The sequence below is a fragment of the Callorhinus ursinus genome, unplaced genomic scaffold (assembly GCF_003265705.2).
Source record: "Callorhinus ursinus isolate GAN/ISIS: 27379988/994484 unplaced genomic scaffold, GSC_fseal_2.0 scaffold2, whole genome shotgun sequence".
NCBI classification, from domain to species: domain Eukaryota; kingdom Metazoa; phylum Chordata; class Mammalia; order Carnivora; family Otariidae; genus Callorhinus; species Callorhinus ursinus.
In genome coordinates, this window is record NW_027397064.1 from 36,400,417 (window position 1) to 36,423,268 (window position 22,852).

At 38.5% G+C, this 22,852-nt stretch overlaps 1 protein-coding gene across 8 annotated transcripts in view; it reads left to right on the forward strand.

Annotated features, from left to right (window-relative positions):
* ANKRD44 (ankyrin repeat domain 44) overlaps positions 1-21,771 on the forward strand; it is a 321,875-nt gene extending 300,104 nt beyond the window's left edge. For 6 of the 8 annotated variants that reach the window (XM_073880858.1, XM_073880849.1, XM_073880832.1 and 3 more), the window contains 7 exons: positions 2,008-2,095; positions 9,303-9,386; positions 10,639-10,784; positions 11,234-11,316; positions 13,978-14,060; positions 15,025-15,116; positions 17,446-21,771. In XM_073880858.1, coding sequence (XP_073736959.1) covers positions 2,008-2,095; positions 9,303-9,386; positions 10,639-10,784; positions 11,234-11,316; positions 13,978-14,060; positions 15,025-15,116; positions 17,446-17,693 — 824 coding nt within the window. In that variant the 3' untranslated portion in view covers positions 17,694-21,771. The remainder of the gene's footprint in view (positions 1-2,007; positions 2,096-9,302; positions 9,387-10,638; positions 10,785-11,233; positions 11,317-13,977; positions 14,061-15,024; positions 15,117-17,445) is intronic. The other 2 variants (XM_073880866.1, XM_073880871.1) reach the window with 1 other exon arrangement.
* Positions 21,772-22,852: the final 1,081 nt, after the last annotated feature.

Here is a 22,852-nt window from a genome sequence, read left to right on the forward strand (position 1 = left end):
CCCTCCATTTGTTATGTGTGCTGCAAATGTTTTCTCCCTGTCTATAATTTGTCTTTGTTCCTTGTTTATGATCTCTTTTTCCATGCAGAGATTTTGAACTTTTATTAGTTGAATCTGGCAAATTTTTTGTTGTTGTTGCCTGTAGGTTTCCAGTCTTGCTTAAGAAGCTCTTCCCCCCCACCAAGTTTATGTGGATAATTTCCCATATACTTCTTACTTGATTTCTATAATTTTATTTTTCTATTTTCAATTCTTCTATTAAAATTTTCACTCAGAAACTATAATTATTAGGACCAGAAAGGTTTTGGGGTGCTCTCATATATCAGTGTCAGACGTTTCATTAAGCTTTCATTATAATCCTCCTTTTTTCAGTGAGAGCCAAGTTTTCTCCTTGTTCAGCTTGGTTATGCTCCTTCCCTGCCGTCGGCAGATTGTGATTTTTTTTTTCCCCACTTACTAATGGATGAGAGCTCCCTAACTACCATCTGAGTCAAGCTGTGAGAGCTCTCTGGCACTAGAAAACCAACAGGAAGGGGAAGACACAATCAGAGTGCTGATAACAGACCACATCCTCCTCCCTGGAGTGGGATGGAACAGTGGGGATGGCGGGTCTCTCTTCTTAGGCCTCTTCAGGTGCAAGCAGGGGATGAGGATCAGTCCTCTCCCAAGTAACCACCCTTCCAGTACAGTCTTCCAGATCCAAGGTTCAAGCTCCCATCTTCCCAGATTCCCCTCCACTGAGCACTTTGAATATCGAAAGTTGTGCAAGGGTCCCCAGTCCTCCCGACACAGACCTTATGTTGGAATGCATATAGTCTCCAAGGAATGGTAGGTTTAGATGCTGCCCTAAGTGAGGTCTTTTGGGGGGATTCATACTACTAGAGGGACTGAAGTGTCTGGGACTGTTTGAGTGAGGGTTGGATGTAGTTAGAAAGCTGAACAGTATAACTTGAATCAAGTTAGGGGATTTTATATTCATTACTTCATATGCTTCTACATCCTCCTAAAAGCAGCTTCACCTTTTCTCTCTACACGTGCAAGAAAGGTTTGACTTGTATTTTAATACTTAAAATTATCCAATCTGCATAATTCTGGGATAGATCATAACAGAACTCTAATTTAGCAGTAAATTCAGCTAAGAAGAGGTTCAGGACGTAGTCTATATTCCAAAGCCAAATAGCATTGCCTTCTTGCTCTGACAAATGCACATTGTCTCACAAACCACTTTTAGGTCCTTTATCAACTGAAAACTCCATCATCCTGTGACATAGGTAGAGCAGGCTTTACTAGTCTGATTTTTTATATATGGGAAACGGAGGCTCACAGATCCCAAGTGGGTTGCCTAAGTCATGTAACAAGCAAGATGACAGAGCTGAGGCCTTACTCAACCCAAATTCAGTTGATTTAGAAACTATTGTCATGTCGTTGAAAATAATTCCTCACATTCATTCATCTACTTATTAAGAAAATATTTATTGGGTGCATACTATTTGCCAGGAACTGGCCTTGGTGCCATTTTAAACACTTACATAGTATTTTAGAGTCAAAGCCCTTTCACCTGCATTATCTCAAATACTGTTTTCTATCAGTCACATCTTCTTTCCTGAATTAGGTTGCATAATTGTAAGTGAACCTATTCATGTGGGTGAAAGGAGAATTTCCTGTTGTAAACATGGGCAAACTGAGGCATATCTATGTCAGGCATCTATTTCTTGAGAACTGAGGATGATATTGAATCTGTTCCACTTGCAAATGAGGTCCCTTCTTTATCTCTTTCTCTCCTCTAGAGCATAAGGCCTTCACTGTTGCACTATGTCTCAAAACACCTGTGAGCATAGTTAATGACATTCTGGCATTTTGTTTATTCCACGGAGAATGAACATTCAGCCAATTCATGAAAATTCACAAGTCAGAATTCAATACTTAACAAGAACAACAAAAAAAATAGATTGTGTTGACCAAAATTTCTTTCTTGGAAACTCTCTAAATTCTTTTGATTCCTTGCAGGTAATGAAAACTGTATAGAGGTACTTTTGGAGCAAAAATGTTTTCGCAAATTTATCGGTAATCCCTTTACTCCACTGCACTGTGCAATGTAAGTAGAAACGCTGGGAGTTAATGGTGTTGCTTTAATCCTTTTAACTACATACAGAGAGATTGCCTCTCTGGGAAGGGACAGGCTTTTAGACTATAGGTAAGACCAACATATTCCACTTTGCTGCTAATAGCAAATGGGCCTGATAGCAAAGTGTGGTCCCTAGTGTTAATGATTTTCCAGGAGCTTTTTGTGGAGTGCCCAGGTGGCTCACATGTCACCTGAGGGAAACTACATGAAGTGTCGTGGGTGACTAAGAGGCATGTTACACCCCAGGTGAAGAGCTCTCCAGATGTACCTCACATTTGTGTACCAAATTCTAAAAATAAGTTGGGGTTAACAGCAATATGCCTATGGATGATTAGAAAAGACATTTTATGGCAGGAAGACTTTTTATACGTTGTAATTCTCCATTCTTCGTATGTTGTAAGTTCTTTTTTGATAAATGTACTTTTTGCTGCCATCTCACAGGATGAACCATTGTTTAGATAATACAGTGACTTGAAAGCAGACTTCCATGGTCAGCCTGGGGGAACATGGCCACCTGGGACCTGCTTTGTCTTTGCATTGTCCGTGGGCTTTATATGCAACTGGATCATTTGACTGAAAGATATTGGAGGCGTATAGTGGGTGAATAAGCAAAGAGTAAGAAATAAAGTATAGGAGTGATTTTAAATCTGAAGGAACCATGCCTTTGTCACTTTGGTATCCCCCAAAACCTAACATGACGCCTTGCATAAGTGGTGCACAGTAAACTCCTTCCTGGATGTAGGGGTTCTGAAGAAATACTGGGGTTCCAGCATTTAATCCACAGTGATTAAAGAACCAAACGAACTTTATTTTACACTTCATGAAGCAGACAGTGTCCACTTGCAAGAGTTCAGAGAACTGCAGAGTGAGGCAGAAAGCAGGAAGTTTTCACAGAATAAAGAATAGGAAACAGGAAAAAGAAGGAATAAAAATATCTGATTAGCGAGGGTTTCATATCTGGCCTTATTTGAGGTATCGTAGGAATGGGGCAGTCACCCATATAACTTGGTAGTTATTAATTGGTTAACTAGATGGTCTGACCTCTGAGAAGACAGAACATTTACAATAACATGAAACCTAAAAGTTAAGGGTTTTTTTTTTTTTGCTATGTTGTTTCCTGGCATCAGTGGTGCCTGACCTACCAAGTAAAGGTTCATGTGGGATCAGTCTGGCAGTTCTTCCTCCCCACTTTGATCAACCTCTGGCCAACCAAGAGGTTTGAACAAAGGTGATGTTGCAAGTTATTCTCAGTTACCATTGTCTTTTTGGGTCTCAGTCTCTATTTCACAGGAGATAATGTCGGGTTTTCATTCCAGTTGGAGGGAGACCATTTGTCAGCTGGCTTATGGCTGCATACACACATCTAAAACCCTTATGGTGAGCGCTGTGTATTGTGTAAGACTGATGAATCACAGACTTGTACCCCTGAAACAAATAATACATTATATGTTAATAAAAATAAATAAGTAAATAAATAAATAAATAAAACCCTTGAGAGAACAACAGACTAGGAAGCAACAGACCAGGAAGATAATTATTAATAGTAAAAGTATTCCTAAGGTTTACAGGACATTCCTGAACCAGGGTCCCCATGAACCAAACCAACTAGATTCACAGAAGTTAAGAAATAATCCCGAAGAGAGGATACTTCTTTAAGCCAGTTGGCCTGTTGACCAACTTATACATTTATTTATTTGTCAAAAATGTCAAAAGATTTTAAAACACTTAGTCGAATAGGATCATAGGTCACTGTGCAATAGTACTTAGTTATCCATTTAACCAAAGTGATATAGCTAATAAAGATAAATACAGAAAGTTAGTAGTGGCTTAAAAAACAAACCAAAAAACTTCCTTAGCTCTTTTAATACTAAGAAAACTGGGTTTTCTTTTTTTTAAAAAAAAAGATTTTATTTATTTATTTGAGAGAGAGAAAATGAGAGAGAGAGAGTACGAGAGGGAAGAGGGTCAGAGGGAGAAGCAGACTCCCCACTGAGCAGGGAGCCCGATGTGGGACTCGATCCCGGGACTCCGGGATCATGACCTGAGCCGACAGCAGTCGCTTAACCAACTGAGTCACCCAGGCGCCCAAGACTGGGTTTTCTTAAGTAATTAAAGACTTGATAAAGATAGCCTAAAGCACAGTAAATTATTTTGGTAAGACACAAAATCTCTGCTTTTCAGGAGGATTACTTAAAAGGTTAAAAATAAAAAAAAAACCCTTTACTTACAGTTTCTTATTAAGAGCAGATCAATAATCTACGAAAAAAACCCTTTGTTCCTTTAACAGAGAGAAAACCAAATTCTAATTTTGCACTAGTGTACTTTTGATATTAAAACTCATTTTTTTTAAGCTTAAGTAAATCCATTCCAATCTTAGCCAGCTTGACCACAGAGAATTCCTTTTCCAAGATTCCTTTTCCACAGACCTTTTATAGCTTTTTATGTCCATTCAGATTTTGTCCTAATTTTTCCCCCTCTTTCTCATTCCAGAAAAAACAGTCATTTTACTTTAGGACAAAATTACTTTCTCTTTTTTCTTACTAAAAAAACCCAAACAAACAAAAATCATGTCTTTCATAACTTTCCTTATCAAAAAAAAATACATTCTACTTTTATTACCTACTTTTCTTACAGTTATTTTCTTTCACTCTTATTTTTTTTAAGGTTTTATTTATTTATTTGACAGAGAGAGCGAGAGAGGGAACACAGGGGGAGTGGGAGAGGGAGAAGCAGGCTCCCTGCCGAGCAGGGAGCCCCATGTGGGGCTCAGTCCCAGGACCCTGGGATCATGACCTGAGCCGAAGGCAGACGCTTAATGACTGAGCCACCCAGGTGCCCCACCCTTATTATTTCTAAATAGTTTTAATTGATTAAAATTCTTAACCCCTAGAATCCTTAATTCCTAGTGGAAACTAAGAAGTAAGCAATAGTGGATTGTCAGTTACATTAGCATTCTGTGGATTGGCAAATTCATAAATAAATTTCATAATTTCTAGGAGTATATTCTTCCTTATAATACATATTTCAATGTGGTACCAAACATGTTTACTAATGGAGCCAAATATCTGTAGTGCCTCTGTCAAAGGAAGCCAAAAGTGGATAAATCTATGTTCAGTAATAATGTTTCAGAGTTTTATATTAATTGGAAATGATCTAGAAGTCAGTTAATATCCATCATTTAATGTGTCTCAGTTTAACTAAGGTTTCAGGTTACCAAAAACATTTTGGAAACTATTTTTAAGTATACATACCATAAAGCATAAATATTGTTGAAAAGTTTACTTATAAACTTTTATCTTACTTACATCTATTTAATTTACTTATTCTTAATGATTATGTTTAGATCACTCATGAAAACTTCATGAGATATTAAACAGCTAACCATTATCTTAAATTATCTTTCTGGCTGACAAATTCTGTAACAGTGATAACATGAGCTTATTTGATTTTTAGTAAACCTAGGTAGAATAAAAGTTTTATGTCTGCATTATAAATGCTGATAACTCTGAAGACGTGCCTGTTTTAATTAAACTGACCAACCTAAAACTAGTGCTTGTTCACCAAAGATAAACCCAGATCATGTGAACCTGAAAAACATTTGGGTTAGTTTCTATATTTCTGAGAATATACTTGGCTTATATAAGTGCTTATGTTCTTTTTATTATTATATTATTTTATTTTTATTTCCTGGGGAGGGGCACAGAAAGAGGGAAAGAGAGAATCTTAAGTAGGCCCACACAGGGGCTTAGTCTCACAACCCTGAGATCATGACCTGAGCCGAAACCAGGAGTTGGACGTTTAACTGACTGAGCCACCCAGGTGCCCCAAGTGCTTAATGTTCATTAAGCCAATTAAATAGAGCTCTTTACAAATTAATTTTGGCAGTACCATCTGGAGATAGAAAAAAACATAATGTACGTACATAGACATACATACACATATAGATGGACATGAACAGAAATCTTAGTAACTTTTGTTTTTAAATTTTAGCATTTAAACAGGTATGATAATGCAAAACTCACTAGTTTATTAAACAACAACAACCACAACAACCACAGATCCGGATTGTGTTTCTGGCAAATGGAATAAGTTAAGGTTACCTGCCCAGATGGCTTAAACTTTTTACTAAAATTGAGAAAACTTCAGATTTTCAAATTTTTTAAAATTCCAGTATAGTTAATATATAGGTTTTTTTTTTAAGTTTTTATTTATATTCCAGTTAACATACAGTGTTATATTCATTTCAGGTGTACAATACAGAGATTCAACAATTCCACACATCAGAGACTTAAGAATTTTTATTTCCCTAGTTTCCAAATAGCCATTCTTTTTTTTTTTTCTGATAAGAATTATCTCCCTGAAATGGGTATTTCAAAGAAATGGCCTAGATACTAGTTCCTGGAGAAGACCAGGTACATCTCAAAGGCATAGGGAAAGAACGCAAAATCCTCCAAGAAGAATTTTACAATACCTAACAAACCTTTTCAGATGAGTAAGAGAGGTTTGGGGATTGGTAAAAAGGATAGGCAAGCTTTTTCCGTTCTTTAAAAACTCAATTTGTGGGATGCCTGGGTGACTCAGTCGTTAAGCGTCTACCTTGGGTGGCTCAGGTCATGATCCCCCACATCAGGCTCCCTGCTCAGTGGGCACTCTGCTCTCCCCCTGCCTGCCGCTCCCCCTGCTTGTGCTCTCTCTCTCTCTGTCAAATAAATAAATAAAATCTTTTTAAAAAATGAATAAAAAATAAAAACTCGATTTGTAAGGCAAGGAGAGTTGATTTTAATTCCTTAAAAAAGGGGGGCTGTCCTACTCATCCAACTACATTATCTTTAATTTGCTTCTTTATATCAAGGAGATCTTCCTCCAGCTAAGGTAGAAATCAAGTTATTCCTTTATTCTAGATTTAGAGCTGTTTGTCTTTGGAATGCCCCCACCCCTTTCCCTTACCCCAGATACATAGTTTCATTTTAGCTTACTGGGAAGGCCTAAAGAAAGTTACTATTAGGTTCTGAATATCAGCTTCCTATTTGGCCAACTTTTGACCAACCATAAAGCTACTTTTAAAAAAGAAAAAAAAAAAAAAAGGCTTTCAAATATCTTGTCAAGTTTCAACCAGGACAAACAATAACTATTCCTGGCAATATTGAACAACCCATGAATGCAAGATGCCCCCAAAGATGGTGCAGAAGATACTACTTTCCCAAGATCCAGAGCTACCTCCCAAAGATAGCCAAAATAAAGAAGGATTTAGGACGAACAAGAGGGCAATAGCAGTCCCCGGGAGAGAAAAGGATCAATAACCAGTGGGTACTTCAAAACCAAATTCACAAGAGTTTGAATTTGGAAAGGAAGGGACAACATGAAATTATACCTTTCCCCCTTGATCGGCCACCACAGAGACCAGGAAAGGTGAATCTAGTAAGAATTCTCACCCTTTGCCTGCTCATGCCGGTTTTACCAGGCCCCATGTGCAGGCTCTGGAGTGAATGGAGTTTAAAGTAGAGAGCATTGCCCTGGATCTACCAGGATTTGGCAAGATTTTTCCATTAATTTTAATTTTACTTCCTCTTAACTGTTAGAATAACTGGTAGCAGTTTATTGGAGAATCCTTTGGTGTCTCGTCAACACTGGAGGGGGCCCGTATAGGGGCCCTCCTTTGAGGATATATATGGGGGTATTTGATCTGCTATCAGAGGATTTGCACAAAACCTTCTAGGACGGTAGGAGTCATATCAGTCTTACAGTCTTAGTTTTAGGTACCTCTTGTGTCTTTAATTTTTCATTAACCTTGGCAATGAATCTTTCAGTGAAGCCCTTTTGGAATCTTCAAGCTTTTTGGAAGCTTCTGCATACCAGTTAAAATAGGTATCCCATTCTGTTTCTTGATTTGGGAACCCTTGCTTTCAAGTCTACTTCTTAAATGAACGATCTTATCTAACTGGAACATTCCCCATGCTGGCCATTGTGATTCTGGGTTGTCTAAGTAATATTTTGCCATTTTTGTGGATATCTATAGCATCTAGGATCACAGTTTGTAGACAGAAAATAAGCAACTGTGCTGGAAGGCAGAGTGCTCAATTCTCTGAAACTTGAGGATCTCATTTCTTTAGCGAAGCCTTGAGTCTCTTGGAACCAAATTAATACCTAAGAAAGATGTTCCAGTGGGTTTCGGATTTGTGTGGTGTTTTACAGAGTACCTTGTTGCATGGAAATTTTCTTGAGGTTGGTGGGTGACCTAGTGTCAATCTAACCTGTTCCATAACCAACTTATCCTATTACGAGAGTCTTAGATTTATGTGATGAGTACTCTAGCGGCTTTTGAGTGTTCAACCCATGCCTATCAATTTTGTGGTTTTGGTTTCTGAGATTCTCATTAACAATAGATCTGTTACTCTCCACAAGCTTTCTGTACAATGGTGGATGCCCTAATGGCTTTTAATAGTCCAGTTCTGCCTATGTAGATGTTAATGTGCCATTGATCAAAACAGTCTGTATTTTTGTCTTATTTCCACAAGTCTCCCAGTGGTTTATGCTGTGGACTTACTTCAAGGTCCCTGTTAGTCTTTTAGCGGCTGCTACCTGCTGTGGACTCCCACTATAGCTGTCCCAGAGCCTTTCCTGGGTCACAGAATCTTTCTGGGAACTTTAACAAACCCCTTTCCTTTAAAAAGTTTTGGATAAAGTTTGTTCAGCTTAGAGAGTCGCACACAAGGGAACAGACCTCAAATCCAAGAGTGACTCAAACTTAGCCCTTGGCAACAAGAGGAAGAGTGAACTCAGAGCGTTCGGCAGGTGCCTTGTCTCTGTGTCTCCTGCAGGCTGTGAGTAGTCAGCTTTGAATCCCACCCTCATCACCAAAACTGTTGAAATGATTGAAGAAGACAGTTTAGGTGATAGAAACTTTACTTAACACTTCATGAAACAAGCAGTTCTTCAAACTCTTGAGAGTGAAGACTGTCTGCCTCATGAAGTGTTAAGTAAAGTTTAATTTGTATGACCTAAATTGTTTTCTTGAATTATTTGAACAGAACATAAACCACAGATATTTGCATCAGACATTTTTAAATGTGTCAGATTGTTAAATATACAGTGCATACATAGGAAGATGGAGTAGGAAAGGATATATAATTTTTAAAAAATGTAAAATTTTTAAATGTAAAATCTGTTTTCATTTTAGAATAAATGATCATGAGAATTGTGCATCATTGCTACTTGGGGCCATAGATTCCAGTATTGTCAATTGCAGAGATGACAAAGGCAGGTAAGTGATCCTAAGATGGCATGCCTCATGTCTTGATCAATCTTCGACTCTGCTTTGTGGTTACAAATAGCCAAACATTTATTATTTTTTAATTGAAAAAGTAACGTAAAAGCATGGTTTTTATTTTTTTAATTTATTTTTTTTAAGTGATTTTGTTTAAGTAATCTCAACACCCAACATGGGGCTCAAGCTCACAACCCTGAGATCAAGAGTCACATGCTCTACCTACTGAACCAGCCAGGCATCTCTAAAAGCATGTCTTTTAAAAATTAAATATAATAAAAAGTATATAATTAGGAGAAATTACTCTTAGCCCAGAAGCCCCAGCTTCTTCCATCAAGAAAGCCACCTTAAACTATTCTTTTGAAATTTTTATATTCTCCCCAATATTTTCTGTACCTAGCTACAAACATATATGAAAATATATGCTTATGTTCTTTTTATGCAAATGGGAGAATTCTATTGCAATCCTCTGCTTTTAGTGTATCCTGGAGAACTTTTCATACCAGAATATATAGATTTACCATATTCTTTTTAAAGCTGGATATTACTTCATTGAATGGATAGACATTTAATCAGCCTGCCTTCTATTGAAGAACATTTAGGTTGTTTCTAATATTTTACTATTTCAAAGAGTGGTTCAGTGAACAGTCTAGTATATGTGTCTGTCTGTTCACATGACCAAGTATGTCTGGGAGATGAAGTTTTAGATTTAATTTTTAATTTTGATAAATAATACAAATTATGCTCCTAGAAAAATCAACTATCCATACTAGACAGTGGGGGCTTTCTTATTATTTAAATAGCCAATTATCTACAAGTTTAAGGCTTAGTTTTGAAAGTATCTTTTTTAAGTAATCTCTACACCCAGTGTGGGGTTCGAACTCACAACCTTGAGTTCAAGAGTCTTACACTGTACTGACTGAGCCAGCCAGGCACCCCAATTCTGAAAGTATCTTTATCAAAGGAGAGAAGTCACTGGAACTCAACATCAAAGGGTCAGTAAAGATGCTAATTTTATTATCAGGGCCACCACTTAAACACCATCCAAATCTAGGGGGTGCCATTCACATAGGTGACTGTTCAGTGTCCACCCCAAATGGACTTTAGAGAGGGCCTAATTGTTATTTCTGTAAACTGAGAAGTTTTAAATCCCTAAGATGACGCTGTGCCCACATTTCTCAGGCGTATACAGAAAGAGAGTGTGTTACGTTTAAAGGAAGCTAAAATCCTATTTGTTTTAAATCATTAGGACACCCCTTCATGCGGCAGCATTTGCTGATCACGTGGAATGCTTGCAGCTTCTTCTGAGACACAGTGCTGAAGTGAACGCGGCAGACAATTCAGGGAAAACAGCGCTGATGATGGCTGCTGAGAACGGGCAGGAGGGTGCCGTGGGTATGTGCTTGACTGGTGGGCTTTGCGCTCATGCCCAGCCCAAACGGGAGTAACGTAAAACCGGGAAATCGGTTATTCTCTTGGTATATGCATGTAAAAAAGGCCAACATTTTATGTAAGCCACTTGATTCTACTGCTAATTGTCTTCAGTCCCCTGTTATTTGATGATTGGTGGACCTTGTCAAAGTGAACCAATCTTTGTGCAGTGAAAAATCTCAACGTTTAGAGACCGAATATAGCAACAGAGTTATTTGACCTGGAAATAACAAAACTACAAAGACAATTAAAATGAACATCTATAGACCTTGGATTTCAAGAGAACAATATGGCAATAAATTTTTCCTTTTTTCTTTAAAAACATTAAATATGATGATGTCATCATACTAATTTGAATGTGTTATTGTAGTTAGCCTGTCATCTAAGTAACTCTCTTTTGGCTTTTTCTATAGATGTTTTGGTGAACAGTGCCCAGGCTGATCTGACTGTAAAGGATAAAGACTTGAACACACCCTTACATTTGGCTAGTAGCAAAGTATGTAAATGAATTTGAAACAGCGTTACTTAGTGTTGTAATCATACTCATACCACTTACATGCTATCTCAGAAGTGTGTACCATGGCTCTTAATTAAGATGTACGTTTTCTCAGGGTGTTGTCACCGGTAAGCAGAATGGAAGGGGAAGAAGCACAGGGCAAGACCCACGTAGGGGTTGGTGAGGATATACTTTTCATGGCATTTACCACCTGCATTCTTATGCAGTCTGTCTCCAGGGGGTGCAGTACCACATCAACTTGGCTTTAAACACAGCTTAGGCCCTTAATTATGTGACTTCTAAAATATAAACAGGTCCACTTGTTTTCATTTTGTTCCATTTGAAGACATTGTAATAACATAGCCCAAAAAATACTCTCCTTTGAGGCAAATAAGTGTGTTCATGCACACGTCTACCCTTGGCCCTTTTTTTTCTGGTGCATAGTTCAATGCAAGGAATGTGTTCGAGGTTTTTTGTTTTTTGTTTTTTTAATAGCATTATGTTCACATGTAGCTCAAGATTCCTGCTTCTGTAAAAGATAAATGATACATAAATAAATATACAGTTTTACAAAAGTGAGATCATAATGTTTTAAAACCTTAAAACCTGCTTTTGTTACTGAATCATATCTTATGAATCTTTTTAAAGATTTGTTTATTTTAGAGAGAGAGAGAGTAGGGGGGAGGGGCAGAGGGAGAGAATCTTCAAGCAGGCTCCCCACTGAGCGCAGAGCCTGATCCAGAGCTCAATCCTATGAGCCCATGAGATCATGACCGGAGCCAAAATCAAGAGTCCGATGCTTAACCAAATGAGTCACCCAGGCCCCCCATGAATATCTTTCTTTTAGATATCAAATTGTATCGTGTTTTATTTTTTTATTTTTTTTATTTTTTTAGATTTTTTTATTTTATTTATTTATTTTACAGAGAGAGACACAGCGAGAGAGGGAACACAAGCAAGGGGAGTGGGAGAGGGAGAAGCAGGCTTCCCGCGGAGCAGGGAGCCTGATGCGGGGCTGGATCCCAGGACCCTGGGATCATGATCTGAGCTGAAGGCAGATGCTTAACAACGAGCCACCCAGGCGCCCCTGGATCATGTTTTAGAAGATATGTGGTTTTCTACCTTAGGAATGTGCCATCATTCTACTCATCCCCAGTTGTTAGACATTTGCTTGTTTTCAAATATATGCTACTATAGATGATGCTAATTGTAGACAATTTTTTTTAAAGAATTCTTGCTCATTCCTTTAAGATAAATTCCTAAATGTAAAATTATTGAGTCTAAAGCTATGAACATTTTTAAGCCCAAATGGGCCTCTAATAAGATCACAACCGTTTATACTCCACCAGCAGTACATGCGAATGAAAACTCCATGGACATTTCTGAAATTACATTTTGGGGGCTCCCTTATAAGGCGTTATAGGGTGATTCCAGTTAGCGCCAGTGGTGGTTCATTTCAACATGGTGACGTATTAAAGGTGTTGTCTGTGGTACCAGCTGCTTTGACTGTTGCTTTCAGCAGTTGCACTTTCTCACTCCTTGCTCTGGGAAGCCCGTGGAAACCCCAGAAAGGGCTCTGTTTCATGAAGTTTATTTCAAAGTGTGGTGTTTTCATGAAGAGAAGTGCAGTGCTCTTCAAACTTTATTGTGCAAATGAATCACCAGAGGCTCTTGTGAAAATGCTGGTCTGAAGTGGGGCCTGAGATTCAATGTTTCTAACTCCCAGGTTAAGCTGATGTTGCTGTTCTGTGGGTCACACTTTGAGTAGTAAGGGTTTAGGAAACCATGACCCCTTAACAGGGCATATGCCTGAAATTGTGAAAGGGTCTCTGACTTTTCAGTTGATTTTTTTTTTTTTTTTTTTTTTTTGATTATCAACCATCTCTTTTAAGATACAAGGATATCTTCCCCTGGTTGAAGACGAAAAGAATGAGCTTTCCTGAAAGAGTCCCTTCCCAGTGTAAGGCAGTACATAGTGATAAGTGATACTGATAACAGATGTAATGGAAATTTCAAGGGTAGATGGATCAGTGAAGTGGTCATTGAAGGCTTGAGGAAGGAGATGGAACTTGACATATGTTAAAAAGTAGTGTTGACGGATTTAAAGGATGCTCCTAATTCTACTCTCAGCCAGCTGACCTTGCTGAGCTAGTACCTGCTTCAGCTTTCTCAACAAACTGCTGCAGTTACCTTAGGAATATTAATATTTTAGATCAGGTTTACATTAATCAGGTCCTAAATGGACCTTATCCAGAATCTTTGAGAGTCTAGGGTCCTTTAACCATTTGCTTTTTAGAAGAAAAAAGAATTACTCAGAAAGTTGCCTTAAAAATGTTTTTAGGCAGGGACACCTGGGTGGCTCAGTCGGTTAGGCATCTGCCTTTGGCTCAGGTCATGATCCCAGAGTCCTGGGATTGAGCCCCACATCAGGCTCCTTGCTCAGCAGGGGGCCTGCTTCTTCCTCTGTCTCCTGCTCCCCCTGGTTGTGCTTTCTCTCTCTCTCTCTCTGACAAATAAATTAATAAAATCTTTTAAAAAATTTAAAAAAATGTTTTTAGGTAGATGACGTTAATTTTAAATTTAAAAGCACAATGAAGTAATTTTTCAGGAGCTTTTCTCTGTTTCTGTCCCATGTTTCTTATCATTTTTTTTCTTTATTAGGGTCATGAAAAATGTGCCTTGTTAATACTTGACAAGATACAAGACGAGAGCCTTATTAATGCAAAAAATAATGCACTGCAGACGTAAGTGTGACTTCTAAAGTTTGATTTGGACCCAGATTCATACTCATTTATTCAACAATACTAAGAGTGTGCTATGCACTGGAGAATACAGTGGGGAAAGACACAGACCTGCCTTCTCCTTCACGAAGTTTATAGTCACATACCTACAAATGCTGACCGAGCTAGCCATTTTTAGTTAGAATCTTTATTTTGTTATGCCATCATACAATTTTGTAATATAATATATTAACATTATATATTCTTACTGGAAAATGACAGTTTTATAAATCACGTTCCCAGAATACATTTGAAGAGTTTCTAAGCAGTTTGTCTTAATTACATTTTAATATAATTCAGTGTAATCCTCAGCGTGAAAGACCTAAAAGCTGATTCGTTTTACATTTTAGTAAATTACCTATGCATTTAAGGACAAAGGAATATTAGAATTTTTTTTTCCATCAAGTTTCTTAAGAAGTATATAGCAGAAATGAATATCTGGGTTTGACATTGTTCTTTAAGATATTCTAAATTCAACAAAATATCATTTAGTGCATATAGTAATAACAAGGAGGTTCAAGACAAATATATATGGGTGATATTAACACCAATCATGTTGATGGACTGTGTGAAACAGTGATTCAAAATGCTGGAATAGAAAGCAAGGGGTAAAGAACCTTCTAGAAAACACACTGGAGCTTATGTTCTTTTTCTCACTTCCTATCTATTGCCACTGAGGTTGTTTGAGATGCAGAATATTTGTCATATCTGCAGAGAAATCTGGGCCAACATGGAAGAACAGTTGGATCATTAGCACCTGGAAAAGATCTGGTCGACAAATATTTTTATTAAAAGAATATAAAAATATTCATGTACTCCTTATGGATTCTTAAGTATTTTCTTCCTTTTAGCAGTGCAGTTTCCCAAAATGACACATTCCTCACACAAATATGTATCACGGTTGACACTGAGTGTTGTCTTCTTTCAGACCCCTCCATGTTGCTGCACGAAATGGCTTGAAGGTGGTCGTTGAGGAATTGTTGGCCAAAGGGGCCTGTGTACTTGCTGTGGATGAAAATGGTAAGTGGAAAAACTAGGCAATTACCGCAGGTACCTCCCCTGTGCTGTGAAGCCAGAGGGAAATTAGAATGATAGGACCTCAGTAAAAAGGCAGTAAGAATTCTCTCCCCCTTGGAAGTTCCTGTGTGCGAGAAATCAAACGGGGATGATTTGTCCTGTCTGTCTTTGTAAAACATGTGGTCCACCTGTAGCCCACCAGTGCCTTCCATTCCGCATGTACCGCCAGCAGCTAGTCTCTAACTCCGCAGCGTGGTGGCGCACTGAAGAGTTGGCAGACTGGCATTCAGAATTCGAGCTGCATTCGCTGAAGAGTTAGAGACTACCCATGTCATTAGTGCATGCTCAAGGGCCCAAAGAAAACCTAGGTCTTTGCATTTCAGTTCATTCTGAGATCAAACCTTTTTTTTTTAAAGAAGAGATCAAAACTCATATTCTCAGTATGGATATTTGGGGAACATGAGTACAATTTTTTAATGACTTTCTAGGCTTGAAAGCTTCTCCTGATCTATGTAACCTTCCTTTTCTAAATGAACTCTCAACAGAAGCTTTCTACTCTGCTTCCGAAGAAATTTGGAAAGCTAATGAATAACAGAATTGTGTGAAACTACCATTTTAAGCACAATGCCTGTTACCTGTGGGGAGCAAAAGATGAACTTCTGGATATTTATGAATGATGTAATTTTTTAAATGTGGCATTTAATTAAAGTATTATCATTAACATAACTCAATTAACTGCTTATTACAGGTATTGGAACTGGCAGCCCATGCCTATTTCTCAGAAGTAAGCATTAGCCATATGACATCATTAGCTAATTCCTATTAGTTTTTGTTTTGCAGCCCCGTTTATCCTAGCATGTACCCCGCTCTGTCCCCAACCTGACTCATCTAGGAGGCACAGAAAGTTCTCTGTTACCTCATCTCCTTGGTTGCTCCTCCTCTCCTTCCCTCACCCTCTTATGGCTATTATATATCTTAGGGTTGGCATGCAGAAGTGCACAATTTTTCTTCAAAATGACCCAAAGAGCTCAAAATAAATTAGTTTTGTCTTTCTCCATTGTAAGCCTGCTGCATCTGAGGCTTGTCCTGCCAATAGCAACCCTGGGAAGGAGAGCCCTGGGTCAGTGGAACTGAGGCCTTTCTGAGAGCTCAGCTGTATCCCAAAGGCCTGGGAACAATTTGGGGCAGTTTTGTACAGCACTACACGCATAAATCCTTTACTCGTCAATGACCTCTGTGGAACGGAATGTTAAGATACCTGTCTATTCTTATTTGTTTTTGTACTAGAGAGAGGAGTGACCTGTTGGGGTGGGGGAGGGGCAGAAACTAGGCCAAGTGTTGATAGAACTTGACAAAATGTTGAGTTTTATTGAGCCACTCCCTCTGAATAAATGAGTGAGAGGTAGTAGGAACTTTCCCAGCAGAGGAGCTAGCCTAACCCTTTCAGGTCAGTAGAATAAAGGTTGGATAAGGGTAGTAATTAAGTCAAAGAATGTATCTACGTCCCCCTGCACACGTTTCATGTGTCAAGACAGTTTTCTCTTGTGGATAGGCCCCATCGAGTCTAAACGGTAGAGAATGACAGGACTCTACAGCCATTTTCCCACACCTGTCATGGTTGAGCTTTGGGACTTCGGTTGGTTGGTGTGCTATTTTTAAAAATCCTGTTAAATTTCTCTTAAATGATAGTAAATTTTAAATCACAAACAATCAGTGCTTTCCTGTCTGATCTGCTCAAATGATTCCATTTTCCTAGAACAAGTTAATTGGTATATACTTTATATAAACATATGTAAAGCAACAAAACTGCGTTAGTCACATTTACAGACATCTGATTTTCGGTATCTTTTCTAATCTGACACACAGTTACTTACTATGGAAAGTCATTGTTCTCAGAATGAGAGTGCTCTGGCCCAAGCCTGAGGCGCATGGTGTGCGTGTGCTCTCTCGAGTGGAAACACCTTTGTGGTTGTCCTGTTGCTGGGTTGTTTTTGTTTTTGTTTTGTGGAATTGTATCCCACCCCTGCCCCCTTGTGTTTCTGTTTATTAGATGAAGACTAGAATTCTGCCTAACTTCGGATAACATAGTGCTTGTCGTCATGTAAACTGAAAAAACAAAACCAAAACCCCTTCATAAAATGTCTCCCCTCCCAGTTCCCTCTAGCCTGACCCCTAGCATGACTTGTGGGAAGTAACTCCTGTTTTTGCCTGGCATGATTTCTAACTCAACATACATCTCCGCGTGTGAGGTCGTATGAGATGTACTGTGGAATGCTCACGCCGCCTTTGGATTTCCTGGACTAACCACTGCCTTGTCTGCATTTACGCCCAGGTCATACCCCGGCCCTGGCTTGCGCTCCTAACAAAGACGTGGCTGACTGCCTGGCCCTCATTTTGGCTACCATGATGCCTTTTTCTCCTTCCAGTACAATGACGGCTGTCAACTTCGTTTGTTTTAAAAAAGACAATTTGAGCAGGACGACCCTCTCCAATCTGGGTAGCATGGTTAGCCTATGCAGTAACAACGTAGGCTCAGAGGATGGGTACAATGAAAATGACTCTGATTCCGAAACATTTTGACTTTGGACTGTAGAAGCTTTTCCTTGATCACCCATATTGGAAGAAGGGAAAGAAACGTGAATTCCAGGTTTATGTTGTGTTCGAGTATTATTATGGGCCTGGGCTTCCAGAAGCCAGTAGAAAAGGAATTAACCAAACCCAGGGAGGGCAACTAGACTGTAGGGCAAGGCACTCACACAGATGGGCCCTGATTTTTATTTTCATGTTTTCCTTAGATCTAAGATACTTCTGTGCAAGTCTACCTCTCATTTTAAGTAAGAAGTAAAAAAATGCATTTGACTCTTTTTCTTTTGGCATGATGCAATTGAGAGGGAGCTGTTCTCTAGAAAGAATTTTTTTTTCATTTACTCACTCAGCAGTGAGTTCTCAGAAGTATCTCAATGTGACATTCATGTCCCCTGGGAGGGGAGGGAAAGGGTGGATAGGAATTGACTCAAACCTCTTCTCACTTTGATGTTTACTTCCTCACTAAAAGCCAAAGGTAAAGGTGTTCATCTTCAGAAATGATGCCTGTAATAATCTTTTTAAGGGAGTTCAAGTATGCACATCCTCTCTATAGTAAGCACTTAAATATCCAGAACTTCTTTCCAAGGATTTTTATGGAAGTTGCCAGATGAATGGAAAAATTCACTAAAAACTGAAGTTGCTTTTTTTCATTTAACACAAATACGGCCCCCAGTACTCCCTGTAACAAGCCTGTGACTAATTTTTCACCTGGCTGATTGAATCCAAATCTATCTAATAACGTTTCAGGTGAAAAGTTGTATTGCACCAGAACTTTGAGACATATGCAAATTTAATATGAGACCACCCTTTATTTATTTATTTGTTAATTCATCCTCAAATCAGAATGCTAACTTTTTAAAAACATCAGAACCAGCAGCATTGTTCATCAGTAGTAAAGTGTTGAATGAGCTTCTCAGTCCAGGTCATGCCAAGTGAGTGGAAGTGTGATGACAAAAGGAAACAAGGTGCAAAGCAGAAGGTAGAAATGGGTGATGTGGAAATTAAAGCCAATTGATAGTCGCTTGATGATCAACTCCACTTAGTGAATACTGTGTCTACTCCCTCTGCCAAAGCTTCTAGGTCAAATGGACCCCTTTCTGCACCTGGAATAGCTGTACAAAAAGAAGAATGAGACTCTTTAAACATTATGCACACACACACATGTGTGCGTGTGTGTGTGTGTGTATATACGTCTGTAGTTCATCAACCAGCTATACATGAGGACCAAAATGCTTCAGTCTAGAATGGAAGAATTTAAATTTCTTTCCTTCAAAATGGAAGTGAGAACTGAAGTAGCTTTTCTATGGAGTTAAAATGTAATCTTTTTGTGCAACAGTCTTTGTTGTGTTTTCTATTTCTTATGACACAGATTTCTAGTTGATGGCATAACATTTGTAACATGACATGTTGACCAAGACTTACTTTGTTGCCAAACTAGAGAAAATGTTCATATACTTTTGATGTAAATGTGTTTGTATTTATTTGAAATGAAACAAAGGCCGAGGAAACATCCATTGTTTGTTCTCTGTTTTAAGTGGGGTGTGTCTTACTTGGAATAACACAAAAGCAGAAAAGCACGCAGGACCCTCACCGGGCTAGCTGGCCGTCCTGGGGCCAAGCCCAGCATTTCCACTGCTAAGGTTCCCAGCTGACCCTCAGGTTCTTCCACGTCGCTTGGAGAGGGGTACAACATCCCTTACTCAGCCCAGGTCTGTAGCCAGCCTGGAGAGCTTAGGGGACACTGCCGTCCTTATGCTCTTCTGCAAGATGAGAACTGAGGTATGTGGTGGGTCATATGCACAAAGGTGGCCCAAAGAAATTTACAGAAATTACAGAAATTACTCTGAAGGCACTGAAAACCTCATGGTCCCAGTAAACGAGTGGGAAATGATGTCAGTGTGTGAGCACATGTACCAGGAGAGGAAATAGAAATCACCAGCTCAAGTGCTGTTTTCCACTTGAGGAAGAAACAGGAGAGAAACATGTTGTCAGGACTCCGGCATTTTATAATCAGCTACATTTTCAACCCTGGAAATTTCTATTTTATAGTGTATGTGAGATATTTTTAAAACAGTGTTCTATCATATCTGGATCAAATACACATGCTGTATTATATTTTTCGTCTAACTGTAAAAGACTTTAATCTTACTCTTTTAATAGCCTGATTTAATTAAAAACTCACGTTGGGTTCTTCACAAATGAGAACTTGTTCAAAGGAATTACAGAATTGGTAATAATTTCACTGGAAATTTTCGACACCACCAACATTGTTTTTTAAATTCTTGGTGTTGTGTTCCCCTTCCTTCCTCTGTCCTTTTTGTTTATTTGGAGAAGATGAATTTTTAAAAAGTAGATAAATTGCTAATGAGCAATAACGACCTTATCTTTACCAAAACACTGAAAAGCAAGGGAGATCCAATGCTAAAAAAGCACGATATACTGTGGTGTCTTTTTCTAGAAGTGAATGGAAATCTTGCGCCATTGGCGTGTAAAGCAGGAAATGAAATGCCCGCTTGTAATGGTGAAGCAGCGTTCACATTTTTCCTGTAGAGTAGCACAGAGAACAAGGAAGGTGACAGCAAAGCAGTGCCGGCCATGGGACATTTCTCTCCACGTAGCTGCATTTTGACTTTCCCCCACTGTCTACCTGATAGAAAGAAGGAGGACAAAGGAACAAAATGAAATCACACTCGCTGTGAATTGTTCATGGAATCAAATCTCTCTCCCACCCTCTCGCTGTTTCCCCATTCCCCAAGACCAAATTTTTTCCTTTAGGAAATGACTTCAAAAACTATGAGTTCTGTGTGTTTTAAGTACATCTTTTAGAAATAGAACTAGATTTGCAATGTAGCTTTCTAAGCAAAAAAAACAAACAACAAACAAAAAATATTGTGCTTTTAACTGAGTCTTGATTGTTTAGTGCTTTTACCTAACTGTGTTATTTTTAGACTGTGTTTTAACCGTAGCCACAGGGATCATGTTTCATCACACTTACCTATTCGCCGTGTCTGCCTATCCTTGGTAAATACATTACTATCTCCAAATTGCCTAAAATCTGCTCTGATTCTACAGTAAAAAGCTCAGGGGATTTCTATTTATCACTACTACAAGGGCACCATGGTATGTTTTGGTACTTTAGGCAGTAAACAGCTGCTTGATTTTTTTTATTTTATTATGAAATTAGAAAAAGAACATCAAATGGATTTGCTGCACTATTCTTTGTACTGTTGAGCAACCTGGTTTGCTTATCTGTTGCGTTGGTTGAAGAACTCATCCCTTTTTTTGTCTTGTAATATGAAGTTAGAGTGCCTTTTTATATTTGTATATTCTGAAGATGTTCTGTGAAATGTTTTGTATTTTTTTCATTTGAGTGTTATCAGAGCAATATAATACCAGTGAGTTTTCATTTCAGCCTTTCTTTGAATGTATAGTGTCTTTTTTTCCTATTTCCCCTTTACCTGCTTTGAAATGAAAATGAAAATGCCGAAGTTTTCTATAGGAATTATGTTTAATTTTGCAGTGTTAAAATGCTTTCTTCTTACAAAACTGTAAACCATAGGTCAATGTTATAGGGGAAAAGCGTTTTAAGATAGTGACAATCTGAGTGTGTGTAAAAATGTAATTCTATGCGTTTCTTATGCAGTGATCTAAAAATTCAATGCAAATACCTTTTGTTTGGTAGTTTTGTCTACATATTTTATGCTTTAGCATGTGCAATATATCTTTGCAAAGCACGATGATACAAATCTGGTGCCAGTGTTATATTTTGCATAACATATTTGTAACAGCATAAAATACTGTTTGATGCTTTCAGTGGGATTTTGTCTGTAATGTTTTCTTATGTAAATTGGAGTTGAATGACTCTGGTAAATGTCATGACTGTAAAAATGAGAAAAATGACTTTCAGTTCGGTGAATGACTTTGAACCAATCTGAATCTTTTCAAGCACAGTTTAATACTTTTTCAACTACTGAATGCTAATAATGTAATGAAGTACTTAACTGTAATATACTATAGAAATGCATTCAGATGGTTATTTTTACAAATAAAAACGGTACAAATATTGTTGCAATTTGTGTTTGTCTTTAATTTTTCGGATTTATGCTATTTTACCGGTTATTCTGCTCATTTAAATCTTTGTCCCCACCAAAGTCAAATTGACCTTACATTAATACTCAAGGTAGAAGAATATTTCCAGATTTGCTCTTTCTGTTTGTAACATCACAATTGGGGAGGGGGTAAGTCAAACATGTATGTTTGTGTATGTTGTACTTATTAATGCCTCCAATTTTTTCTGGAAAGGATTTGAGCTGGCCTGCAACAGAGGGCACATGATAAACTAGAAGAAGAAAAATGAGGACAGGGAAAAGAATACAAATATGGGAACCATAACATTTAATAGAGTGGCTATGACTGAACGTGAGTTTGCTTCAGCTCCCTTGTAATCACGGTGAGGGGGGAGACGTGGCTTATTGTGGAGATCACGTATATCAGAAAGGAGGAAGCCCACCAGGTCCTCAAAATGGTGGAATCAACCACACTTCTTTTTGTGGCTGCCACCAAGACCCTGCAACTGCTTCGTAACAACGCAAGGCCCCACCTGTCTGCACTATTCTTACACGTATCTTTAGAATTTCCTCTGTCTCACCCTTCCTAATTTCTCCCCTTAAGTAATAATTTCAGGGACAGTCCCTGGAAGCATTAAGGAACAAATTCCCAGTGACACCCTTTCCAGCTTTCGGGGTGGGGCCCTCCGGGGTTCCTCAAAGCACAGTGTCGTAGAGTGCTAGCAGTTCTTGCTAAGTCTAGCCAGCCCCATCACCATCTTCTTCATGAAGTGACGGAATCCCAGAGAAATTATATAATTTGCTCAAATGTGTATAATTGACAATCTCAATGCACAACCTGTGCCTATATGTTCTTTCTTTTATGCCATCCTGGCAATAATGTTTTGCAGTTGTTGGGGTTTTTTCCTGCTAGAGATGTTCAGAGAGGTTTTGCACTTTGCAATATCTCACTCCTTACTCAAATATACAGATGTGAGTGCTTTTCATTCTTGAAGACTGTAAAGCATGAATCATACCACAGGTGGGTGCTTCCCAGTAGTTTAGAGCTAAGAGGCTACACTAACATCGTGTAACAAATTACCCCCA